The sequence below is a fragment of the Bos grunniens genome, chromosome 7 (genome assembly GCF_055505025.1).
Source record: "Bos grunniens cultivar Pamir isolate PY7600 chromosome 7, Bosgru_T2T1.0, whole genome shotgun sequence".
NCBI classification, from domain to species: domain Eukaryota; kingdom Metazoa; phylum Chordata; class Mammalia; order Artiodactyla; family Bovidae; genus Bos; species Bos grunniens.
In genome coordinates, this window is record NC_141171.1 from 44,784,290 (window position 1) to 44,804,416 (window position 20,127).

At 51.9% G+C, this 20,127-nt stretch overlaps 1 protein-coding gene across 12 annotated transcripts in view; it reads right to left on the minus strand.

Moving 5' to 3' along the window:
• The window catches only part of FSTL4 (follistatin like 4), a 550,514-nt gene that overhangs the window by 47,842 nt on the left and 482,545 nt on the right, over positions 1-20,127 (minus strand). For all 12 annotated transcript variants that reach the window (XM_086411566.1, XM_086411561.1, XM_086411567.1 and 9 more), the window contains 2 exons: positions 15,366-15,532; positions 3,243-3,363 (listed from right to left, as the gene is read on the minus strand). In XM_086411566.1, coding sequence (XP_086267692.1) covers positions 3,243-3,363; positions 15,366-15,532 — 288 coding nt within the window. The remainder of the gene's footprint in view (positions 1-3,242; positions 3,364-15,365; positions 15,533-20,127) is intronic.

Genomic DNA, 20,127 nt, shown 5'->3' on the forward strand with positions numbered 1-20,127 from the left:
GGCCAAGGCCTCCCCTCCCCACTTCATCATCCTCCCGTTCCTGTCCTCACTCTGACTGAGGAGAAGCTAGCAGGAGGAACTGACATAGAACATCACTCCCTTTGTGTCCCAGGCACTGCCTTGGCTCAAATAAGCCACAGGCCCTCTCCAGGCCAAGAGGAGACCAAACTTCACCACCTGCAGCACAGCTGGGTGACCACACTTAATTCTACCCAGGTTACTAGGGGACATCTTTCATGCTTTTGACTCATGCTGGGGATGAATGACAAAAAGGAACAAATCCTACAGATGAACCTGTTACTGCTCTCTCACAACTTCCTAATGAGATGACCCAGCAAGGTAGTGCTGCTTCTGTACTGAGCACAGACAGTGCCTTCTCTCCTTCCCAGTCCTTCTGCTTGGAAGCCCCCAAGTGCACTGCCTCTGTGAGTTTTCCCCAGCAGCCCAGCCCTCCTGACCCTGGGACCCTGAGCAGCATTGGTGTCTGCACAGTGGTCTGCTGAGCCCACCTAGAGCTGGACGACCAAGCTGTGCAGGTCACCAAATCAGTCCTGCCAAGGGCAGGGGCTGCCTTACATCTGCGCTGTAAGTCCTTCATTAGACGCCTGCTGCTTCTGACCTGAGCTCAGCACCGGGGGCAGGGGTGGGCCAGGCAGGTTTCCTGTTCCCTGTGTGCGACACTCCCCACCCCCGCAGTGTGCCCCCATAGCAGATCAAAACCAACCTGCCGGCTGATCACACCTGGATTCTCCAGCAGCCACAATGCAAGGGTCCAGAGTGAAGGGGTGGAAAAGCCATCAAGAGTCCAGGCTTTGGTGTCAAGATCTATTTTGCTGTTACTAATTGTAGGGCTAAGGGTCCTGGGCAAGTAATTTAATCTCTCTGTAGTTTCCAACCCCTAGTTTCCTCCTCTGTGAAGCAGAGAAGGTGCCCAGTAGGTATCTGGGAAACGTTCCTACTGTAATTGTGTCTTTCATGCCATTCTACTTTCAACAGCATCTTCCCATCTTCCCACACAGGTAGGATGGTTTACCTTCTCAGTCAACACAGTAAGCTTCACTTCCGGAATACACTTCCGGAAAACCTCGTGTCTTGTCCCTGGTCAACCAGAAATGGACTCACGTCCTTGGGAGACAATACTGGGTCTACCTTAGTGCTGTCTCGCATGACGAGTTGCTTAATGGACCCAAATGCCACCCCAGTTGCCGGTGGCCAGCCCAGCCCAGGGACCTCAAGGGCTCCTGGAGTGAGGCCCACCCGGATAGCCTAGCCTGACCGCTATGGAGCTGAACACAGTGCACCATGGAATGAGGTAGAAAGCCTACTGCAAAATACAGAGGTCCTGGGACTACCCTGGTGGCTCAATGGTTAAGAATCCACATTGCAATGCAGGGGACACGGGTTTGATCCCTGGTCGAGGAACTAAGATTCCACATGCCTTGGAACAACTAAGCCCACAGGCCACAACTCCTGAGCCTGTGCACCACAACTAGAGAGTCTGGGCCACAGCAAAAGATCCCATATGATGCAATGTGGATCCTGACTGTGCAACTAAGACCTGATGCACCAGATAAACAAATAAATAACCAATTTTAAAATTATTAAAAAAAATAGAGGTCCCAGTGTGCTGCCTCTGACACTAGGACTTCACCTTAAAGAGAAGCCTTAAATCTCTCAGCAATCAGAAAATGGATTTCGAGTGGCCTCTTTCTGGATCTCAGCACGGAGGTTTTGCTGTTTCAACTTTCTGAGGCCACAAGCAGCCCCTTTAGCAAGAGGCTGGTGGGTGGGTAGGGAGGCTTGAACAAAACTCTCCAGCTGCACAGTCCACTCTCCACTCGAGTAGTGACAGGGAGCAGCCTAGTCTCTGCTTTAAAGCCAGCAGCACATGGTGTCCATGGGCCTGGGCCCTGCTCCCGGATTCGGCACTGGGAGGGAGGAAATGGTTCATTCCCCATCATGAGCTCTATCTCAGAATTCTGGGGGAACACGAGGCAGAAGGATCCCCCAGCAATTTGTGTGGACCTGCAATTTGTGTATTGAAAGTATTTAAGATCACAGCATCTCCTGCAGAAGCCTGAGGTGAGGACAGGTTCTCACTCGTGAGTTACTCTGGCTCCTGGGCAGATGGATTCCCCCACCCAGGCCCCTCTCCCCACAAATTTGTTCTGGAGGAAATGAAGGGGACCAGCCTCAAGCCCTCTCCTTGTGCCCTCGGTTCTTATGGGGTGGGGGTAAGATGTGAAGGGTTGGATGGAGGATCTGGGAATTCTTGATTTCCCATTTTCAGCTGGTCTGAGGACCAGAGGGAGCTGTGCCAAGGCACATGGAGTTGTTGTGCAACCACGCATTTACCAACACTGTACAATGCTGGGTACCACTTGCCAGCTATAGATGGCAGCGCCCTCTTCACACTGCAGAGCACACAATCTGCCCCTGGAGTGACCCAGACACTGCCTACTGGCTGCACACACAGATTGAACTCTGAATGCCAGCCTGGATGGCTCATCCAAGGGATGTTATAACTAGGAACCTGTGTGTTATTTCTGATGAAATCCAGAAACTTCACTGTACATCTGGAGTCAAGCCAACAAGCATAGACACAAAACCCCAGAGGATTAAGTATGTCCCAGCTCAAGGGAAATACTAATAAAATATGACTTAGGCAGTATGAATATAAAAATCCCTAAAACATCCTCTAGGACAAATGCAGAGGCAAGCTGGGCTTACTCTGTTGTCCTTAAATGGCTTGTCACCCAGGATCCCAGAGGCAAGTGATACTGAACCTTGTGTTGCAATGATCCTCAACACTGTGTACGCTTTATCTCAAAACAGAAGCCCCGGACACTGGCTGGCACCAGGGATCTGGGGCTGACTTGGAGCTTTCACATTATTCTCTGGTGCACGGACACCCTGCTCAGGCTTGCTCAGGGTGGGGCCCAGCTGGGCATGGCTTGACATGTCAAATTTCCCTGGGGTACTGACCCACCTAAATGACTCACCCCTCCCACCTGGACTCACTTCATCAGAGGAGGCTTTGGGGAAGAGCTGGACTGGGAAGTGAGTTAGCAGACTCTGCCCCTGCCCACCGCCCCAGTCCCCCTTTACATATGGGAGAAATGGGACACTTTGGGGTCAGGTATTTCTTCAAGAAGGCAGAATGCAAGAGAGAAGGAAGGTTATTCTGAGCAGCCTTTGGGGAACACGTTGGGGCAACAACATGCATGGAGCCATTTACTAACCATTCACCTGCAGGACGTGGGTCTGGAACAGCTGCTCGTGGCCGGAGGCGTGGCAGGTGTAATTGCCCATGTGGATGGTGGTCACCTTGGTGATGTAGAGGGAGTCGTCCTCTCCGAAGTCCTGCTTGGGCAAGGAAGACAAGATTGGCTTCTCTGTTGAGTGGGCTGGGAAGGACAGCCAGATCTTGGGATTTGCCAGAAAACAGAAACCCTGCAGCTGCGAGGACGTCCTTTCTGCCTGGCCCCTTGCTCAGCCAGAGCTGCCTGTGGGGCAGCAGGACCGCCGTGTCTCCACCGTGCTGCTTGCCCAGACCCCATACGTCATTTTACGACCTGATTCACCTTCTCTGGGAGGCCCGGCTGAATGCCTTCCCCAGCACCCTCCATCTCCATTTCTACAGCTGGCCTCCCCTGCCTTGCCTGTTAATCCTGCTGCTGCTTGGCTGGTTTCTTAGACTCTTGTCCACCTGTTGAGATGCTCTGGAGGGCGGCCTCCTTTGCAAACTTTTTCTTAAAAGACTGGATAGCAAATATTTTGGCTTTGTGGGCCATAGGGCTCTGTCAACTACTCAACCCCGCCTTGAGGCATGAAAATAGCCATACTGATACCTAAATTCATGAGTACCACTATGTTTCAATAAAATTTTATTAAAAAATGGGGTGGGCTGCATTTGGCTCACAGGGTATGGTTTGCCTATCACTGGTTTAGATCTTATCTCCCTCCCCAAATAAGTTCAGGCAGCTTGCAGAGATCTGGGTAACCCCAGAGAAGGAAAACAGAACACTGAGGAAAATGAAAGCAAACAGAAAAAAAGGGCAGGATGTAAATGAGAGCAAGTGGGGCCAATGACAGGCGTTCCATGAGAGAGGGCTCAGTGATAAGCCTTGTCCCTGTGACATCCGCAGCCTCACTGTGGGGTCCGATTTGGCCAGCACGTGGGGAGAGATGGGCAGGAGGGAGCTTCGGGCTGATCAAAGTCACCTCCTAAGCACAGGGCATGAAGCACTCCCCCAGGGGCTTTCCAGCCAGCCGCCTCTTCTGCAGAGCCCTGCGCAATGTTGGCCCTATCCAGGCACTAGCTGCCGACAGGCTGGGGATGGAATTGCCTAGAGTTTCAGGGAGTTTGGTTTTAGCTACCAAACATGTCCGAGGTGTGGTACTCAGAGCTTATGGGGCAGAACAGATCCTGACTCCCCGGTAAGAAACGGGGCTGGCAGCACTAGCTGCAAGGAGTGATGGGGGAAGTCCGGTGCTGCACTCAGGAGACTCAGGTTTTAGCTTGAACTCTGTCACTGACCAATGTCCCCTCATCCCTCTGGGCACTGGTTTCCCCTGCCTGGAAGCTGTGGAAAATTCCTATGCCCTGTCTGCCGATGGGAAGCATGACAGACATGGGGCTGCTCCTTTTCTTCTCATTATTTTTAAAAAAATTATTTATTTTTAATTGAAGGATGATTGCTTTACAATACTGTATTGGTTTCTGCCATACGTCAACATGAATCAGCCGTAGGTATACATTTGTCTACTTTTCTTATTATTAACAGAAGATGCAAAACTCTTCTTGACCCCTTGGAGACAACACTAAACCATCCCTCCTGTTATTTCTCTTGTCCTTCCTGAGCTCCCTTCTCCCACGGAAGCAATTTGGTGGCAGGAGGGACAAAGGCCACTAGTCAGTGTGGCAAGGGCCCAGTTACAACCACGAGTCCTTTAAGGAGGCTTTCTGGCTAGTTAGCCTAATGAGGGGTGCAGGCCAAGTGAGGTCTGGGTTAAGGCAGAGGCTAGAAGGTGGAAAGTGGATGCATGCAGCCTGCTCTTGGTGTCAAGGAAAATGGTACTCAGAAGTGCTCCCACTGGGCCAAAACATTGGAGAAGGCTGCAGGAACCCTTAAGAGTTTTCTCTGAAACATTGCTCTGCTTTAAAAAGCCCCATTCCGATTACCCAGTAGAAGCTTCAATAATAAAAATAAAACACCAGATAGCTGATTTGTCCTGTGTCATAACAGAGTCATAAAGGGTTCATACCTGAGTCGCTTATGAAAAGTTAATAGTCACTTCTGGGGATGACATATTTCTAATCTGAGCTGTTTCCCGTGTTAAAACCTAAGTCTGAAGGAAAATACATTTTGCTTGGAGTCTCAGAGGTTGGAAAGGCATTTTGAGAGAGGGCTGGGGAGCTGGGTGTGGCCCCTACTTTGGGAACCACTCTGCGCCTACCTTGGTTGCTTCCCAGACAAGACTACAGACTCCATCCCAAAGGGCGACACCAGACCCGTTTGCTCTCGGAGTTTGGTGCTGGGGGTCCCCTGGCGTTTCCTTCTGGGATGCCTTCCTGAGCCTTCATATCCACAGCCCTTCCTTATAGGAGGAGGGCCCTTGTAGCCAGTCTCGGGTTCTGGCACCCTCTGCTCATACTGCCACCTCAATGGGATGGCGTGGTCATGGGGACTGCAGGCTTCTCAGGTCGAGGTGCCCACAGGCCCACTGCAGGGTGGTGCTAGGTAACACCACCAGCTCGGTGTCCACGAGCTGACTGTGCACTGGGAATCTGACACACATCGCCTGGTTTAAGCCTCAGAAAAAAGCCCTGAAAACCACAAAGCAAAACAAAAGCCAGTCCCCACAGGATGAGAAAGTAGAGCCCTCCTGCACGATATATTCAGAGTCTGACCTTCTCTAGCACCTCCACTGCTATTACCACAGGCTCCATGCAGTGACTTCCACTGCTGAGCTCTGCGTCCTTCCTCCGCATCACAGCCCAACGACGCCCCTTGTCTTACTCCCATTTAGCGTACTGTTTGCCACCTGTCTCCCTGACTAGCATGTGAGTGCCCTAGGGGAGGGCAGGGACACTGGTGCCTGCTGCTCACTGCTGTGTTCCCAGTGCCTGGTGTAGGGCTGACACAGAGTGGCCCTCAGTAGATACTCATTGAGCAGACCATACAAGGCGCTGAGCTGGGCTCTCTGCAGGGGCTTTCCTGATTTTGGTTCTTTGGGTTGGACAATGGACATGTCCAGGACATGTCCTGCCTTCCCATGCCCCCAGATATTGCCAATCACATGAGGGTACAAATCAAGTGGCTGGTAGGGAGGCAGAGAGCCAATCTCAGGTCTTGTGCCCACTTTCCCACCCTGCCTCCTTCTCCACACTGCATTCTCAGACCTGGGCATGCTGGGAGGGCTCCACACATGGCAGCAGGCAGAGTCCATGTAACCCCAGACTAGGCTCATGGCTTCTATGAACCTCTAACAGAGTGGCAACCCACTCCAGTGTTTTCGCCTGGAGAATCCCGTGGACAGAGGAGCCTGGTGGGCTGCTGTCCACAGAACTGCACAGAGTCGGACACGACTGAAGTGACTTAGCATGTATGCATGTATTGGAGAAGAACATGGCAACCCACTCCAGTGTTCTTGCCTGGAGAATCCCAGGGATGGAGGAGCCTGGTGGGCTGCCGTTTATGGGGTTGCACAGAGTCAGACATGACTGAAGTGACTTGGCAGCAGCAGCAGAGTTGCTTAGCCTCTGGTTTTTCCTCAGTGTTCCTGGGAGCAGAGGTGTGATCCCTCAGGTGTGGTGGGTGTGGGGCTGCTGGATGGGTGATGCACTACTTGAAACACCTAACTCATTACCAGCCTGTAACTCAGGCTCCACGGAAAACGTGATTCTGTACTCAAAAAAAAAAAAAAAAGTCTCTGGGCTGAAACAATAGGCATCATATAATTATATTAAAAAGTGCATATTGTTTTCTGGGACATGAATACTGGCTACAGAAATCAAATTTCCCTCATTGGATGTAAAGAAATTACTTTAAAAATTGATTTATAAGAAGTTACATAAAACTAAAGCTGCAATTCTTTCTCTCCTGGAGGTTCTCTGAGATGTGTCTGAATACTGCTATCAGTGCTTGATTGCATCTCTGTAATTGTCTTTTTATGGATGGCTTTTTTTTCTTTTTCTCTGATGCATAGAAATGTATTAGCAAAATCAAGGTTCCTTCCAGAAATAAACAGATGCTAGATTAGACCATTCTTTGTATTGATGCACATCTGTCTTTGGAAAAGAGACGATTTTACTTAAAGAAATGGTTTTTGCCTTTTACGAAGCTGTTTTCTAGGTATCTGCCCTTAATAAAGCAAGCAATTAAACAAGACTTAAGTATTAAACAATATTTAAGCAGAGGAAAGATGGGAGATGTTGTCACAGTGATACATGTGAGTCAGGTCGAAGTAATATGAAAATGAGCCATCAGTGCTGACTATTTAGTGACTAAATGTTGAACACAAGGACTCCAGAATGATTTCAGAGGTGAGGGTAATGGTATTGTCAACGCTGGGCTTCCCTTGTGGCTCGGCTGGTAAAGAATCTGCCTGCAATGCAGGAGACCTGGGTTTGATCCCTGGGTTGGGAAGATTCCCTGGAAATGGAAATGGCTATCCACCTCAGTATTCTGGCCTGGAGAATTCTATGGACTGTACATGGAGTCGCAAAAAGTCGAACACCACTGAGCAACTTTCACTTTTCACTGTCAATGCTCCAAGTTAAAACTCCATTTAGAGACATTTATTCCAAGCTTTTCTAACTCTGCCCTTCTCAGGAGCTTCCTTGGCTCTCTCTGGAGAGGATGGAGGAAGTAGAGTGTCTTTCCCTCCCGGCCGATTTGACTCTGTGCCCCTGAATCTCGTGAACCCTAGCATCCCACCTGCACAAATGGACCCAAACACCACAGCGCCTTGGTGATGGCGGGTCCTCAGAGATGTCTGCACTGCACGTGCCCCTGCATGCAGCACTACCTAACAGGTGGGCAAAACACCCAAACCACGCCTCTAGCCAGACCCCTGGACACACCCCTACCCTCACCCCACGGAAGGAATTAGCCTGCCCCCCTCGGAAGCAAGCAAGCAAGGGAAACTGTTGTTTATTTTTGCTCCCCTCTGCTGCAGCAGGGTCCCCAATAAAGCCTTGCCTAAAGTTCTTGTCTGGCCCCTAGTCTATTTCTGTTGACTGAAGGAAGGCCAAGAACCCTGGTCGGTAACAAACTGAAGTTTCAGACTGTCTAGAACCTGCTGCCTTCATCTGGGAAGCCTGCAATCCTCTCCCAGAACACTTATATCATGAGTCCCCAAGCAAAGAGGGCCTTCCCAGCTCCTCTAACATGGATCACACTGTCAGCCAAGATGGCTGATCGGCATTCTTGCTGTTTATGAAACATCCTGGAGAGGATTGATTAAATTTCCTTCTGTGGCTCATTTCAGGGACCAACAAGGCTTACAATCAGGAATTTTCTCCCATTACGGTGTTTAAAGCTTGTATACACCGCTGGAAGGGCTATAAACTTGGTGCAACTCTTTTTTGTAGGGAGATTTGGCAATATCCATCAAAACAGAAAATGTGTCCACCCTTGATGGAGTTACTCCACTTCTAAGAACTTAAACAACTACTTACAGAAATGTGGAAAGAGGTACGTATAAAGATGCTCACTGCTGTGCTGTTTGCAGATGGTAAAGCCTAAAAGCAGCCTGAACGTGAACTCCCCAGCATGGGGCTTGGAGTTCTGCATTTAGGGTCTAGAAGCTGGATCAGAACCTTCCTGAGGACCCCTGTACCTTTGAGATGGGGCCAGAAGTGATCATTAAGCACAGGTACAGTGGAGAATGAGGGGTGACCCTGAGGAGGCCACTGAGAAAGCTAAGGCCAGATGAGGTACCTGGAAGGGCAGAGTCCCCCATGAGCTCTACAAGCTGTTGTACCATGGGCCAAGCTCTGTCTCTAGGCGAGCTTCGGCCAATCCTCCTAGTGGTTTGAGCTTATCCAAAGCTCAAAAGAACCGGATGTGCATCCGTAACCAGGGTTTATTTGACAGGAGCTGGAGAGAACTGGCCAAAACCTTTGAACGCTTTAAGTAGAGTGTTTTCCAAGATCTTAAAACAAAATGTACCCAAGCGTTTAATGAGATTATTTTAATGCAGAACCTACAACCACCGTCTAGCATGTTGCAAACAGCTCTCCATGCTAATCAAACGCCTCTCATCTTTTTACAATGGATTCATGACTGGTTCATATAAAGACAATAAAAATTAAATGAGTCATGAGCTCCTAAATCATTCTCTTTTGGTCTTTTTAATAACTCACTTCCAAAGAAGAGCTGGCTGAGAGCGTATGCTTCATTAGAGTTATTTGTTCATGGTTTTACACCATTTAGGCATGGGAAAAAAGTGAACCTTTTAACACATCCTTCAAACACTGCCACAAATACTTTCTTCTAATGGGTTTTGTTTTTCTGCTTTTATCACTGTACTCTGCCTGTCGACATTTGAAAGCCCCAAATAGGGAGATTTGGTGAAAGAAAAAACCAACAAAAAAGAGTGGCTCTTTCAAGTCATTTGCAATATACTAGGGTTTGTTGTGAGCTTTTTTTTTTAAAGAAGAAGAATACAATAGAAAAATATCCTGAGAATATCTTGGCCAAACAACTCCATGTGCTGGTCTAAAAGCTTTCTGCCTTCTCTTTGCTGCGGCAGAAGCCAGCAGCTAATGAGACCTGGAGCACCAGACACACGGCTGCACCCAGAGTGGACATTGGGGCTCAGGTACTGTAGCCATTACTGCTAGAGCAGAAGGTGGGTCCAGCTGCCCCAGAGCGAGACCCTGGCAGTGCTGGGTGCTAGACGCTATTGTCCTAAGAGCAAGGAACCCATGAAGCTCTAACTGGGGTGTGCAGGTTGGCTGCAGGCTCTGGTAAGTTCCTGAAACCCGAGTGAAAGAATTCCACTTGCCTCATAGGGTTGTGATGAGGATTAAATGAGATGATGCTTCTGAATGGACTATCATGGAGACCGGCCCCCCAGACACAGCAGCATCTTGGTACCGATGGTAGAAATACCTGTGTTAACACTAGCAAGGATTTGGGGATCAGCTAATTTCTGGGACTTTGGGGATGTCTTCTCCCTGCTTCTGCTCCCCTCATGGCAGCCCCTGTCCCTGGGGACATAAGGGACAGTGAAGAAGACAGTTAAGTGGCGAGGGCAGGTGACAGTGTTGGAGCAGGGGGTGCAGACTGGGTTTGGGGACGGTCCCTTCACTTCCTGAGTAGCTGCTGTGTGGTCTGGGCAGGGCGCTGAGGCCAGGATGGGCCCTGCTTCTGCAGATAGTGGGGCAGCCTCCCCCCACCCCAAAGAACACCCAGTGTGCAAGGCCTGGCTAGGTGAGGAGTGTATGGATCTGCTGCTGAGATGGGCCCCACCCTGGACTGAAGACTGGCTCTGAGCCCTTAGGAGACAAGAAAGATTGAGGCTCTGTTGTCTGGTGAAAAAGGGAGCTTCCTGGCTCCTGTGCACGACTCGTATCCCACAGGGCCCTGTCTCCCAGGTGATTTCCTTATCACAGCACTACATGACCCCAGGGCCCAGAGAACCCTCAAAGGGGAACTGGTTGGTCCCCTTCCTGCTTCGGTACCTGTGGTGAGGGCATCTCACTGCCTCCTAAGGCAGAGTCCTTCCCTAGTATAAGCTCCCCCCACAGGCTCTGGTTGTGGCCCCCGGGGATGATAGGGTGCCCTTCTCCCACGTGGCCCTGTGCTGTCTGAGCAGAGCAGGACAGAGGCTAGGCGGGCTGACCACAGGTCCACGGAGCTGGGGGTGCTGCTGAGAGGTGCCCGTCACCCTGGCACACCAGCATAGGTACCCTCCTGGCCAGCAGCCTGGCCTGAGACCAGGGCACCTTCTGAGCTGGAGCCGTGGCCCTGGATCCTTGAGGGTTTGAGGCGGGGGGTGCAGGGCCAGGTCTGAAGCTGCCAGACCCACAGCTGCTCCTGTAGAGATCCCAGCAGTTGGCTGGGAAATAAACAAATTATAGGCCGCCTTTGACGGTGCACGAGTAGAAACTGTCATGCAAACAGAAGGAGGCATCATAATCTGGAGACCCACTGCCGGGAGCGGGGCAGATTCCCACCCCAGCTGGGGGGCGCCGGCCTAGGGGGCCTTTGCACTTCTAGTATCCAGTGCTGCCCTCTGCTCGGGGAGGGGTTGTTTTTCTGGTTGCAGCTGAGTCAGGGCCCCTCATGGTCTGGGCTGCAGAGAGATTGAGATGTCTTGCTGTGGGGAGGGCTCAGGCATCCTTGAGGGGGAATACCAGGTCCCTAGGACCAGCTACACTGTGCTGCGCTGTCCCCTCGAAGCCAGGGAAGTGTCTTTGCTCTATGGCTCTGGACTTGTCACTCGGGAAGTGAATCCAGAGGGGGGTTCCTCATGTGTGCTGTCTGGACAACTGCGTACATACTGGCGACTCCTGACTGCTCCTGACAGCGACATCGCTCACTGGGGAATCTGAGGGGCTCCTCCTTGCGCGGCTCCGGGCTAAACGGGCACATTTACTTTCTGAGCAAATATTATTCTGATGCTTGGGGCCTCCTTGATGTTGGCAAGTCAGAAAAGTTTAATTACATGTGTCATTAGCATGGCATTCTGTAATAGCTCTGTGACCGAATTCATTAACGGAATTCTTAACAGATAAGACAAGACAAATTAATATTTTGTTGCCCATGAAAGCTTCTCATTAAGAGAGTAGTGAAAAAGTGATTAATATTTTGTTGCCAATCAAGATGTCTCATACAAATGACAAAGAAAGGTGGCCCACACCTCTGTGCACTCTCTAATCTCCCCGCCTTGGGTTTTGTAAGCTGATCAGCTTTCCCCGTCAGTGCAGCATTTCGGAGCCAGTCACTCGTTACAAGGCCTGTGATCGTGTTGTGTTTCATCTCTGACTACGGCAGGAGCGGGTAGGCGCTGAGGTGCCACAGGCTGGGGAGCTCTACGAACCCACTGATCCCTGATCTTTGCTCTACCAGGGTAGCCCCCCTGGACTGTTCTCCCCTGACCCGTCTTGCTTCAGGAATGTCCTGTGTATCCTGATGACCCAGCCCTGCCCTGATGCAGCCTAATTTCCTCCTATGGCTACTCCCCTCACTGTCCAGAGCAGGGCTGTGCTTAATGAACCCCTGCTGTGTGCCAGTCACTAGGTGGGGTGCCCTCCTGTCAACACGCTCAGCCTGAAAATGCCCTCTTAAGGTGGACAACCTCATCTCCGCTGCCCCGCAGGCTCAGAGCAGGTGTATGGCTCACCCAGGGCGGCCCTGGACCCACTGGAGGTGCTGGTCAGTGTCTCCCCCTGGATGAATCAAGGCTGACCTGAATCAAGGTGACGACAGGCTGTGTCATCCCAGAGTCACATCTACCTGACGGGGGCCTCACCAGACTGCACTGACTGCTGGCTGGGGACTCAGGCTGCAAGGGGTTGAGAGTGCTGTCTGGTGGGAGAAGTAGTAATAATAGAAATAACGACAATGAGAGCATAATAGCATGGACATCATGTGCTAAGAACTTCATGTGTCTTTTAATCCTCATTATAGTTCTATGCTGCTGCTGCTGCTGCTAAGTCACTTCAGTCGTGTCCGACTCTGTGAGACCCCATAGACAGCAGCCCACCAGGCTCCGCCGTCCCTGGGATTCTCCAGGCAAGAACACTGGAGTGGGCTGCCATTTCTTTCTCCAATGCATGAAAGGGAAAAGTGAAAGTGAAGTCACTCAGTCATGTCTGACTCTTAGCGACCCCATGGATTGCAGCCTACCAGGCTCCTCCATCCATGGGATTTTCCAGGCAAGAGTACTGGAGTGGGTTGCTGTGAGGCAGGATGTATTATTCATCCCCTTTCCACAGAAGAGGAAACTGAGGCTTAGAGAAGTCAAATGCCATTTCCAAGGTCGCTAAGCCAGTAAGTGGTAGAGCTGAGACTTAAACCCAGGTCCCTTTGACCCTGGAGCCTGTTTGTGCCCTTCATGAGTAAGGCTGTGCTGTCACTCTCCTCTCTGGAAGGCAGGTATACATGTGTGTGTATGTATATGTATCTGTGTGTGTGAGTGTGTCGTGTGTGTGTTTGCATGTATCGGGCCAGGATCCCTGTGGGGCTAGCACTGCCCTGCGCCCTCACTTGGGGGTTTCTCAGAAGCACAGGGCCCTGCTTGCTCGAGGGCTGCTCACTTGCCGAGAGGAGCAAGTATTTCCTGGGAGGTAACGAGAGGCCATTAATCTCCAGTTGCACCACAATTACCCAAATTGCTAACCTCTCTGTGAAAAGTAGAAATGCAATTGAGCTGGTGCTGGAGGCATGTTCGAGGGAGGGGAAAGCACTCAAAGTAATTTAATTAACTGATGGCAAGTGCATTAAAAGGAGCTCTGCCTTTGCCTTTATTTCTAATGTCTTTAAATAGAGCATCGAGCAATGCACATGGACGTTCAGACACAAGTGGGTTTGACCTAGATCTGAATTAATCACCACTGGCCAATCGTGGTTAAAAGCTGACAACCCACCTTGAGAGGTTTGCACACACAAATGTGCACCCCAGAAACACACATAGCACGCACATGCACACATACATACACACCCTAGTCTTCACAAGCAGGACACTGCCTTCCCTTGCTAAGATCTCAGGGCAGCCCTGGGCATCTTAGGCTCAGAGGAAGAACTCTGCCCACTGAGCACCTGACCAGCAAGCAACCAGGCTTGTGCTGGCACTGACATTCAGAGGTGGGTGGATACTGTCTGTGCTCACTATAGAGGGGAAACTGCAAGGAAACCATCTTGCCTGGTGTGACAAAGGTGGGGGAAGGGCACTTCTGCCCAGCCCTGCCCAGGGCTGGACTCCAGAGTGACCCCCTCTTCCCGTCTGCTTCCCCGACCGTCTTCAGTGTGCATCCAAAGGGACCCAGAGAGTGGCAGAGTCCCAGCTTTATGATTTCTGTTACCCTCTCTTTCCACAAAGCAGTCTCAGAGCTGGATGAGATCTTTAAGGTCATGGGGTTTAGCTGCCTTCTTATGGCTGGCAGCACTGTTTACCATGACCCTGAGCTTGTATGCCTCTAGGGACAGGGAGCTCACTATCAGATATGATGGGTCACTCCAGTGCAGGGCAAGGCTGATGGCTGGAGTGGTGCTCCATCCAAGCAGTTCCGATTGGTCTCTTTTTGGGGTGCACACTGGCCCTTTGTGCTAGTCCAACTCATGGGGTCACACGGTCCAGGCCAGTTCTCTCTGCTGGCACCTTAACCCCCACCTTACAGCTGCTAGTGTGAACTGACCACTGACTCCACAGGTCTTCCTTCTTGGGGCCAAGAGGCCCATTCTGGGTTGGCCTGTCCTGAGCCAAGGAGACCAGGGCTGCTTGTCTTCTGCCTGAAACTTGAATTCCTGTCACTGTAGCTCAAGACCTATAGACCATCCTGGCAGCACCCTGCATGGGTGACATTACTCCATTGTCTCACATGAACTCCTAGGAAACCACAGCCCCCTTGCCGCCCACCCTCCTTGTGCCAAACCTGGGCCAGTGCAGACTCTTCAATCCTTCTATTCCTCAAGGCCCACAGAAGGGAGGCACCACTAACATTGCTTTTCTAATAGATTAATTCACTGAGGATACGTTTAAGAAACTGTCCAGTCATAGAGGCAGAGTGGGGTGATGCTGGGACCCCAGTGCACACTGCCTGGGGTCCTCAGAGCCCAGGAGGCCCCCCATTGCTCACGTTGGGCTGTGAGGACACAGGAACTCTCTTTTTCCTCTCAACTCATCACATCCATACTCCTTGCCCAGCAAACAAGACCCCTGGGCAGGTCCCTCTGGTCTGATCTTGTTTTCTTTTATCTTGCCCCCTGCCCCTGCCTTCCAGTCAACCATCCCAGAGGCCACCTCTGCCCTCCACAGGAGGTGCCCTCTCCCCAGTGTCTAGCTGTCTGTGCCCTTCCCAGCTTCAGGATCTAGAGACTCTCCCAGGAGAGAGCATCTTCCCCCACAAGCCAGATGCTCTCCCCTTCCCGGGAACCTCCTGCCCCATCCACAGACTTGCCCCCAGTATTCACCTTATTCTGGGCCTGGCTGGAAGTTTGCAGACATCATCCATCCATCCTATTCTCTGCACAAGGTGGGACTGATAACTCCAGACACCAGACAGCAGGCTGGATGGCACCAACAGGGGATATGAAAAGAAAGCCCTCTGGCCCTGCAGCTCCCACAAGGCATCTCACACAGCTGGCCACCCCAGGCGGTGGAGCTGAGCTCAGAGCCTGGTGACTTACGTTGATGTCTTCCAAATCCAGGAAGTTTAGGGCCAGCCCGTTGCGCTTCCAGACGATGGGCGGCCGCAGGTCTCCGCGGATGGCGCAGGTCAGCACTGTGCTCAGTCCCACGGTCACTGTAGCCACACTGACCCGCTCCTCGGGGGCGAGGCTGAGCTGCACCACCTCTGCAGGGAAAGGAGATGTTGTCAGCTGCAGGCCCACGGGGGTGAAGTCTCTACTCGAAAGGATGTGGCCAAGGGGATCTACTGCAGGTCAGGGGCCTGCGGAACTTCAGGGATCAGGAGCATTATCTACAGTGGGCTGGCTAAATGGACAGATGGACACAACTCCTGGGAGAGGGGCCATGATTTATGTCAAACGCTCCAAGGGCTCTGTGAGTCACATCAGGTTAGGAACCATAGCCAGCGCAGGGAAAGTGTCAGGGCTGTGGATCTGTAAGTGGAGCCAGGGAGGTGGGCTGCTGGGGCCATGGGGCTGCCCCGCTGAAAGCGGGGAGCCAGATGCACCGGCCCCGCCCTGTGCTCACCAGGCCCCATGGAGTCCAGCCCTTGCCAAGTGCAGTCAAGGTCCGCTGGCTGGACCGACAGGTTTCTTGCCCACCTGGGGGCAAATTAAAGGTTGCACTGTCTGCAGTCTGGGGAGAGAACTGGCTGACCTTTGAAGGTTTGCTGCTGCCTAAGGAGCCTGTGAGCTTGGATTTGGGTTTCTGTTCAGCGACCGTGCACTGCAGCCTTTAATTTTTTTGAAGTGTACTTTGGGCTGCACAAATGACTAATCCTTGCCACTTCACACTTGATAACTGGCATTAAGACTGATCACTTGTCAGGCAAATGGGGAGGGTCTAAATTATCTCCCTTTTAGAATCACAGACCTTTCAGAATTCTCAGGGTTAATAAAAAAAATCAAACTCAGGCTACTCAAATGCCAAAATGGGATGAGGTTTGGAGTGGGGAGTCGCTAGCTTCGCTGACTGCATGGCCTCCCTACTGCCCTTCCCTCATATCTTCTTGGGCAGCTTGGGGAGGCAGCGTGGGTGGAGGGAGGCGGGCTGGCTCTGGGGACCTGGGTTGATTCTAGGATGCTGGCAAAGGGTGCTAGGACCTGGGGGGGCCCTGACAGGTGTGGAGCAAGGCCCAGAGTTGGGACCTGAGCTCTGCGACTTCGTGGGACACATTTGAGCTGTGACCAGGCAGCACACCTAGGCTCACACTCTCTTGCTAGTATGTGTGTGTCGGGGGGAGGGGGGCGGTGGAGAAGGGGAGCAAAATCCATCAGAGGTGCCACACATCAAAGAGCAGGTGCAGTGAGAACTGGTGCAGTAGAGACCAGTTCAGCCCTGGGCAGCAAAGCCCTTCCCCCAACTACAAACATTCATGGTCCAGCCCTGGGCCCACAAAGATGAACAAGATATACACTAGGTGCTTAATCAGTGCTTGTTGGATGGCTGAATGAAAAATGAAGGAAATAGAAATACAGAGGGAAAAAAAGGCAACAGGCCAGTGGAGAGGGGACAATCACACACAGGAAAAATGGGACTCCTGGTGAAGGAGCCACATGAGGAAAGATAAGCACCGAGTGATTGATGCAAACGGCATAATATTTTATAAACACTAAAGTGATGCATTTCAAGCTCCCTCTTAAATCATGTTCAACTTGCTGCCCTCCCACCTCTGAGTCATGAGGCTTATTGCTCAGGGCAGAGAAGGCATTAACCCCCCTGTAGCAAGACCCAGGTTTCAGAGATTCAGAGGGGCAGAGACGCGGAGAGGGATTTACTAATATTGTTTAGCTCCCACTGTGCCCAAGTACAGAGGAGACTGTTCTCCCTCCTGGGATGAGCCTCAAGGCCCTATGGAAGTGGGAAGGGGCGTGGAAAGCCCCCTTGCCCCAGGGGAATAGGGAGGGACACAGCGGGAAGGGCAGAGAACTTGCCTGCTTGTATGCAGGTGAGGGGAACCAAGGAGGCTCCAAGAGGAGGCTGAAACCTCCCTCACCCGGCTGGCGCCCCTCTGCACCTAGAGTGACCACACGGACACGGCAGAGAGCCAGGGTCTGCATTCATCTGCCAGAGCCCCCTTGATCCTGAGTGGCGTGGAGGGGCCCAGTGGTTCATGGTGCGCTCTGTGCCTCTGTACTTGAGGACGGCATTGGACTCTCAGACCTGAGCCTGACTGTGCCAGCGGGGGCTTGGCAGGCCGAACTGTTGGGAAGCATGGGACTCTGGACTCCACTGGGCTGAGAGTGCCCAGACCAGGAGCACAGTGGCGTTGATCCCTGCTGAGGGTGCCTGTGGGCAGGGCGACCAGGGGCCCTTGCAGTGGGGACCAGAGGTGGCAGAGGACAGCCAGCCGTATGCCTCCCTCTACGCTCAGAAACACAAAGTTGTGTTTTAAACAGTTGTAGAAAAATGTCTGGAGGAGCCTGTAGCACAGGGCTGAAAATAAACAAACAAGCAAACGAACCCAAGTGGGAAGCCTGTGTGGCTCGCCATCCGCCGCTGGGACGGCTGCTTCCCACTTTTTTCCTGAGCACGCCCCCGAGCATTCGTATGTCTGAAGATGTGCGATTTCACAGGAAAGACTCAGGCAAAATTAGAATGTGTGAATACTGACAAAACCATCATAATTCTGCTCCTGTCAGCTACACAAATATTAACCAAACAGCAAATATTTGGATCATTTAAAGTTTAATTAAATGAATGTTTTATTAGATTTAGTTCATGTCAATATTCCCTAGGTCCTTTAAAAATTCTAGAGAGATTTATGGCCAACGAATTGCTCCTCACTGCTGGTGTTTTACTGTTCAACACATGTTCCCCAGCAGGCCCCACTTCCCTGCTAAGTGACCTCCCAGGGTGATTTCCCAGTGAGGGAAAAATGAGGCAACCTCCCAGGTCGGGGCTCGAGTGAACCGGGCAGATGTGGGGCTGTGGCTTCGGACACCTGGCCCCCCCGGTGCTGCTGGAGATCGCCAGGCAGCCTTGGGCAGGTCCCTTCCCATCCCCGGTCCCCAGCTGAGTCATGAAGGGTTGGTCTAGGAGGGCTCTGGAGGCCTGGCCAACTTTTAGGCTCTGGACTCTGCATGTACGGTTCTGAGTAGACGTCCCTGTTCATCCTCCTTTGTCCTGCCAGCGCCTGGTTGCTGCTTCCCCAGCACCATCTGCCTCTGTTCCCTGCCCACTTGCCGTGATGGTACAAATGATGCCTCAAGGGGCAGCATGAACACATGCCAAGCCCCCAGGGGTTCCCTCCTGATGCTCCCTGAGCCCTCCTTTCCTCTCCCTACAGGTCCTCGAGAACCTCCTGTGTGGTCACCGCCTCCCCCAACCCCGTTTGTCCCTGTTGCCCCTGAGTGTCCTGGTCACCACTTGGAGGGCAAGGTATATCAGGGCTCTGCTCAGAAGCTACCAGCAGCTCCCCATCACCCCCAGATTCATCACGAATTGAGAACAGTCCCTGACCTTGCCCCATAGTTTCCCAGTTGACTCAATCGTACCTGCTGGCTCCCATCCCACTGTGGTTTGGGGCCTAAGCTTGTGCCTACTTGGCACCTTCTACTTGTCTATTCTGAGACCCTCAGCCCCAGTCTCTAGGATGACCTCATGGGATGTTTCCGGGACCCTGTAGTCTTCACATAAAGGGAAACTTAGACAGACATTGGGTGAAGAACATTGAAAGTTGTCCTGGTGAACCTGTCATGACTTTTTCAGGCTTAAGTAACAGAAATTCTCCGAAATGCTCAACACACTTAGGAAAAGAAAAAAGAAAGGGGTTGATCTTCATGCCCGTAATTGGGAAAGCTCAGGGGTGGAGGAGACTGCAAGCATCCAGGACCCTTGACACTTTCTGCATGGCTGCAAGGAGTCCAGGGGTGGCCTCATGGTCACATTGTTCCTGTATGTGGGATCCTGGACAAAGGGCCCAAATCTTTCCTAAGGGCCCTGCAAAAAGCACGGACTGAACTCCGATTACCCAGACTCATCTCCTATGTTCTTTCACGAAGCAATCTCCCGGGCCAGGTGATGAAGTGCTCTGCAGTCACAGGACTGACTGACCCACAGCCCTGGGCCATGTGACCACTTCTGGACCAGGTGCTGGGTGCTTAGAGGTGGGGTCAAATGTCATGCTAAACAGGGTGTATTGGGCAGATCAATACCCTGTGGCCACTGAAGACACACAGAGAGGTCCTCTTTGGTTCCCTCCATCCCTTCACAGCCCCATCCGGAAGCCTAGGCGTGGTGAAAGATGATAATGGGAAGAGGGGTGGAGCTGTGTTGTGCAGACAATGAGAGTCATCAGAAGGAAATGTGATCTCAGTTATTGCACCTACCCCCAACCTCCCGGGTGGCACTAGTGGTAAAGAAACCATCTGCCAATGTTGAAGATGTAAGAGAGGCGGATTTGATCTTTGGGTCAGGAAGATCGCCTGGAGGAGGGCATGGCAACCCACTCCAGTATTCTTGCCTAGAGAATCCCATGGACCGAGGAGCCTGGCTGGCTATAGTCCATAGGGTAGCAAAGAGTCAGACGACTTAGCATGCATGCACGCATGTGCGACTGCATGCCTGCTCACTACAGAGCGATAGCAGAGGGCTTTGTGGTGGTGGTGTGGACCAGCTGAGGGGACCCCACAATCCTCTTAAGTTTCCCATTGTGATGGGGACCGGAGGAGGGCCAAGAAGCCTGGGATTTGTGGAGATGGCCCTCATATGTGTTCAGTGAACACACTGACTGAACTGTGGGCTGAAGCTCACCACTGC